The sequence below is a fragment of the Camellia sinensis genome, chromosome 3, assembly GCF_055761805.1.
Source record: "Camellia sinensis isolate YWXY chromosome 3, ASM5576180v1, whole genome shotgun sequence".
Lineage (NCBI taxonomy): Eukaryota > Viridiplantae > Streptophyta > Magnoliopsida > Ericales > Theaceae > Camellia > Camellia sinensis.
This window is the reverse complement of record NC_138963.1, coordinates 157,864,789-157,871,231: the sequence shown is the minus strand read 5'-3', so window position 1 is coordinate 157,871,231 and position 6,443 is coordinate 157,864,789. Positions and strand designations below refer to the sequence as shown.

At 40.2% G+C, this 6,443-nt stretch overlaps 1 protein-coding gene across 1 annotated transcript; it reads left to right on the top strand.

The window, feature by feature from the left end:
* The first annotated feature begins 2,485 nt into the window (after nucleotides 1-2,485).
* Nucleotides 2,486-6,105, top strand: LOC145821966 (uncharacterized). The gene is made up of 6 exons (XM_082918533.1): nucleotides 2,486-2,678; nucleotides 2,776-2,805; nucleotides 2,895-3,145; nucleotides 3,226-3,432; nucleotides 3,512-3,601; nucleotides 6,091-6,105. Exons 1-6 carry the CDS (start codon nucleotides 2,486-2,488, stop codon nucleotides 6,103-6,105), a joined length of 786 nt encoding a protein of 261 aa, XP_082774659.1.
* The last annotated feature ends 338 nt before the right edge of the window (nucleotides 6,106-6,443 follow it).

Below are 6,443 nucleotides of genomic sequence, written 5' to 3'. Positions count from 1 at the left end.
AAATTAGTCCAAGAATAGTTTGGTCAGGAGGAAGTGACTCTACTTGATTTCATTTATGAAAATTAGGAAGGTAACATGGAAAGTAGTTCTGTAGTTGTAATATTTTCTCCCTATATGTTTATTTTCATATATTTGACTTTCTATATGAAGAAGGGTGTGCATTTTCATGCTGAAAGGCCAAAGTGTAATCGGAATTGTAAATTGCAAAAATGGGCTATGACGAGTCTATTCTTTTTATTTGTTGTATTCTATAATAACACTGCTTGCATTTTCGAATGTAAAGGGTACTCCTATTTCGTTTTGTGATCCGTCTATATTGGTTTTGAACTACCTGGTTGTTTCCTTTGAATATTGCAATTTCAACTTTTTAATAATTGAAAAAATCTTTCTATGGAATAGAAATCCTAAGGTGCAACTTGTGTCTCATGTGGTGTTTGGTTGTGATTTATTTATTTTTTAAGTTATGACTCAGAAAGTATGAAATTATATCATTTTTTATATTCTCCTATTAAATCGGTAAATAACTAACTAGGATAAGACTACCTACCTATTTCAGAGAAATTGGATGGATAGGTATCATGGTACATGAATACGTAGGTATTATATTTAGAGTTACTTTGATGAGATATTTTTGTGGATGTGTACAGATGATGGATAAGAGTTGGATCGACCAAATAGGATGTCGAGCGAATACATTAATGGGATTGATGAATTCCTTGTGTTTGCCTACACCAATAGGGTTGAAGGTTCGATGATCAGTTGTCCGTGTAGGAAGTGTGAGAATCGATACTATTTTGTACGAGAGGGTGTACGGGAGCATCTGATTTTGAATGGTTTTTTTAAAAAATACAAACATTGGATTAATCATGGAGAATCTTACGTATCTCTGCATGGTAATCGAGAGAATGAAACATTAGCTAATTCAGACATTGGGGATGATATGATTGGAATGATACAAGAGGCTATGGGAAATCCACATGCCGATACAAGTGTTGAGGGTGATGAACCACAGGGGCCTGATCCCCATGCATTTGAACCCCAGCTCGGTCCAAATGCAGAGACTGCAAAGTATTTCAAACTTCTTCAAGATGCACAAAGTGAATTGTATCCGGGTTGTCAGAAGTTCACATCTTTGTCATTCATTGTTCGACTTTTACATTTGAAGGTGCTTAATCAGTGGACAGACAAGTCTGTTGACATGCTGCTTGAGTTATTGAATGAGGCGTTCCCGTTGGGTGTGAAACTCCCGGACTCATATTATAAAGCTCAAAAGGTCACAACAGATTTGGGCTTCACGTATGAGACGTGGGATGCATGTCCCAACAGTTGCATGTTGTTTCGAAACGAGGACGCCAATCTTGATAAATGTGTCATATGCAACAGTTGTAGATGGAAATCAAATGGTGATGGTGGTTCAAATGGTCCTAACAAAGGTGGCAAACGAATAGTTGCAAAACAGATGAGGTATTTTCCTTTAAAGCCAAGGTTGCAGAGGTTGTTTATGTCATCCAAGACGGCCAAGTTAATGAGATGGATGTAGAGGAACGAACTGATGATGGTGTCTTCAGGCATCCTGCTGACTCCCTTGCATGGAAAGATTTTGACCGTCGGAATATTGAGTTTAGTAATGATTGCCGAAGTGTAAGGCTTGGCTTAGCATCTGATGGTTTTAACCCATTCAGAACGATGAACATAGTTCATAGCACTTGGCCTGTTGTGCTCGTTCCATACAACTTGCCGCCATGGATGTGCATGAAGCAACCATTTCTAATTTTAGCCGTGCTTATTGACGGCCCAAAAGGACCTGGTGACAAGATTGATGTGTACATGCAACCGTTGATTGAGGAGTTGAAAGAACTATGGAATGAGGGTGTGTCAACATTTGATGCATCAACAAATCAAATGTTTCAAATGCATGCAGCTTTACTGTGGACAATTAGTGATTTTCCTGCATACGCAAACTTGTCAGGATGGAGCACTAAAGGCGAATATGCATGTCCTTGTTGCAATAAGGAAACTACATCGTGTTGGTTGAAGCATAGTAGGAAACAATCATACTTGGGTCATCGCAGATTTTTACCTACTGGCCATAAATTCCGCAAGGATAAAGTATCATTTGATGGTACTCGGGAAGTCCGACTCAAACCCAAATTGTTGTCTGGAACTGAGATGTTGCTACAATTAGAAGAAAATATAATGCTTCGTGATGAAGAAGTTGGTTGGGTGAGGGAAGCCGCAGAAGGGGAAACAGTTGATGTTCAAATAGGCTGATAGTGGTGGAAACATTAGTAATTCAATTAAGGCCAAGGTTGTAGTTAATCATCAATTTCTTAATTTACTTTGTCTTTGTAATTGTATTAGTTCAATTAATGTCATATTATAGTTGACAACAAACCATTGTCTATGTTTCTAATGTCAATTAATGTTATATTGCTTGCAGATTATTATGGGACGGAAGAGGAAGCCTGATCATCCCCGGCGCATGATGTCTGATGTGCTACATAATAGGACATCAGTAGCACCACCATCAGAGGAGGCATCACATCGGCCACTATCAGAGGGGCCTTTAGTGACACCACAGCAGCTACCTTGTACTCAGCCTCCACGCCTACCATCGGTGCGTCCACCATTAGTGCCACCACAGCAGCTATCATCATCAGCTTATGAGCCATCCGCAGGTATATAAATTTTCTTTGATTTGTATGAAAATTATTTAAACATACATTTATTTATGCTCATTATATATAAGTTGTTTATTCTCATTGTATTTTGCAGACCCTTCGACTTCTTCACAGCCCACCTCAGGTTTATGTGATATGATTTGTATTCACATTATTTAAATTTGCATTTGTTTATTACCATTGCATATTGTTTACTGTTATTGTATCTCACAGGTCATGTTAGTTCTTCATCAACCTCGACTAGGCGTGGTAGAGGATGTGCCAAGGGCATTAAAGAGTGGGGTACTGGTAAAAAGCTAGACATACAATTTGATGGAAATTACTGCCCAATAGGGGATAACGTGGCTAAGTTAACTACTCAACTTGGCATTATTGTGCGGAATGGTAACATTGTTCCTCTTACTTTTCTTGACTGGAACAATGTGCCTGATGATATTATTGATGCTATCTGGAAGGATGTGAAGGTAAAAGTATATTTTTGTCCACAAATTCGAATTCCAAAATTGTTTTATTATTATTTAAACTTTGAAATTGTGTTTTGTAGGACAATTTGAATATATGTCCAGAGGAGTACAAGCCAATCTGCATGAAAAACTGCAACAGCATATGGAAGGATCACAAGAACAAGCTTAAGGCTAAGTATTTCAAGCCTAGAAGTTCTGATCCTAATCTGAAGGATGATGTTCCTATGCACATTGTGCCAAGCCAGTGGGAAGAACTTGTGGAGTATTGGCGTACTTCCGATGCTGAGGTATACAAATAAGTTATATTTATGATATGTAAACATACAAATCATATTTACATGCTCACATTTGTCGAACCTGTTATAGAAAATCGCAAGTAGGAACGCTAAAAATCGGCGAGCTCACGGCATAGCTCATACCACAGGGCGTACTACTTTCTCTCAGATACGGTATGAGGTTTACATTTTATTGTTATATTTTTGTATATAAATAAACATTGTATATTTACAAATTATTTACATTCTAATTTTCATATTTCTAAAAAAATGCAGATGACCAGTAAGGGGGAGTCTACTAATAAGATGAATGTTTGGCTTATGACACGTAGAGTAGATGACCCAGAGGTTATTCAGACCTTGGTAGTTTCCAAACACCTTTGATTGTATTTAAAGTTTATTTTTTGTGTGTCAACCATCTTAATTTGGCATATACTTATATGTCTTATTCAATACAGGATGAGTTTAATCGTCAACTCTCTATGCTACCTAAGGATGGTCGGACTTTGGAGGCTAGGAATGCCATTTTCCATGAGTTGATAGGTCATGACGGACATGGATATTGTCGTACATACGGGAGAATTGTGCCTCGGAGAGCGTTGTATAAAGATGGTGCTGGGCCATCACAATCAACACCCCAGCCATCGACTATTGATCAGATCACGCAGAAGGTTCGTGCAGAGCTAAGGGATGAGTCGAGGGAGGAGCTGCGAGCAGAGTTCTCTACACATTTACAGCAGATGAGAGCTGAGATGATGGCCTTAGTATCACAGGGGGCAAGTGTGGATCCCAACAGACAGGTTCGATATAAATTAAATTGTTTGACAGTTCAATTTTCACACAAGATTATGTATAAAATTCGAATATGATTACCACATTATGTATTGACTATCATAGGTTCCTGATGCATCGAGTGGCCACCGGGCATTTAGGGAATCTGCAGAAGACAAGAATCCATATACACCACCACCAGAAGATCAGGTATAAAATGTATCTTTGCATTCTAAGCTAAAATGTATCTTTGAATAATTTAGACATTCTAAGTTAAAGAGAGACTTGTGGGAGAAAACGGGGCTCGAATCGGGTTCTCGGTTTGGGAGTTAGAGCCGGATTTCACTTTAGGCAAACTAGTTCCTTAAGAAACTTGAATTCGAGGCGTTAACGCCCCAAAATCACCAAACGGCGTCGGTTGAGCACGAAACTTGGCACACGCGACCGCCTAGGCACGAGAGACTTGTGGGAGAAGACGGGGCTCGAATCGGGTTCCCGGTTTGGGAGTTAGAACCGGATTTCACTTTAGGCAAACTAGTTCCTTAAGAAACTTGAATTCGAGGCGTTAACGCCCCAAAATCACCAAACGGGGTCAGTTGAGCACGAAACTTGGCACACGCGACCGCCTAGGCCCGAGAGACTTGTGGGAGAAGACGGGACTTGAATCGGGTTCCCGGTTTGGGAGTTAGAGCCGGATTTCACTTTAGGTAAACTACTTCCTTAAGAAACTTAAATTCGAGGCGTTAACGCCCCAAAATCACCAAACGGCGTCGGTTGAGCACGAAACTTGGCACACGCGACCGCCTAGGCACGAGAGACTTGTGGGAGAAGACGGGGCTCGAATCGGGTTCCCGGTTTGGGAGTTAGAGCCGGATTTCACTTTAGGTAAACTACTTCCTTAAGAAACTTGAATTCGAGGCGTTAACACCCCAAAATCACCAAACGGCGTCGGTTGAGCACGAAACTTGGCACACGCGACCGCCTAGGCACGAGAGACTTGTGGGAGAAGACGGGGCTCGAATCGGGTTCCCGGTTTGGGAGTTAGAGCCGGATTTCACTTTAGGTAAACTAGTTCCTTAAGAAACTTGAATTCGAGGCGTTAACGCCCCAAAATCACCAAACGGCGTCGGTTGAGGACGAAACTTGACACACGCCACCGCCTAGGCACGAGAGACTTGTGGGAGAAGACGGGGCTCGAATCGGGTTCCCGGTTTGGGAGTTAGAGCCGAATTTCACTTTAGGTAAACTAGTTCCTTAAGAAACTTGAATTCGAGGCGTTAACGCCTCAAAATCACCAAACGGCGTCGGTTGAGCATGAAACTTGGCACACGCGACCGCCTAGGCACGAGAGACTTGTGGGAGAAGACGGGGCTCGAATCGGGTTCCCGGTTTGGGAGTTAGAGCCGGATTTAACTTTAGGCAAACTAGTTCCTTAAGAAACTTGAATTCGAGGCGTTAATGCTCCAAAATCACCAAACGGCGTCGGTTTAGCACGAAACTTGGCACACGCGACCGCCTAGGCACGAGAGACTTGTGGGAGAAGACGGGGCTCGAATCGGGTTTCCGGTTTGGGAGTTAGAGCCGGATTTAACTTTAGGCAAACTAGTTCCTTAAGAAACTTGAATTCGAGGCGTTAATGCTCCAAAATCACCAAACGGCGTCGCTTTCGCACGAAAGTTGGCACACGCGACCGCCTAGGCACGAGAGACTTGTGGGAGAAGACGGGGCTCGAATCGGGTTCCCGGTTTGGGAGTTAGAGCCGGATTTCGGTCTAGTCAAAATTATTTACTAAACTATCTTTCTAATTATATAGTAGTCAATTTTTTTTTATATTTTTCTGTAATTAAAATATTAACACCATTATATGGTCATTAATTATTTTTATCTTGTTTTTTTCAGATATTTCCTGAGTAGCAGCTTGCTTCTTGTGGAATTCGGGCGTACAAAGATTATTACCAACTTTTTTTTTTGTAACCCGTCGCAAACTTGTGAATAACATCAAGACGAAAACTTTTGGTTTTGATTTTGATTTTTGTTATTTAAATTTATGAATAACATTATGTATGTAATATGCGACATTATGTAGTGGCATAATTTTTGTTTTTATGAATTTTTATTTCTGTATTGTTATGAATGGAACAACATTATGAATTTTTATTATTTGTCAACTTTTGTTTATGTATGTATTTATATTATTATGTAATTTTTGGATTTTTTTATAGTCATTTTTTATTTAATACAGGTTATTTTAA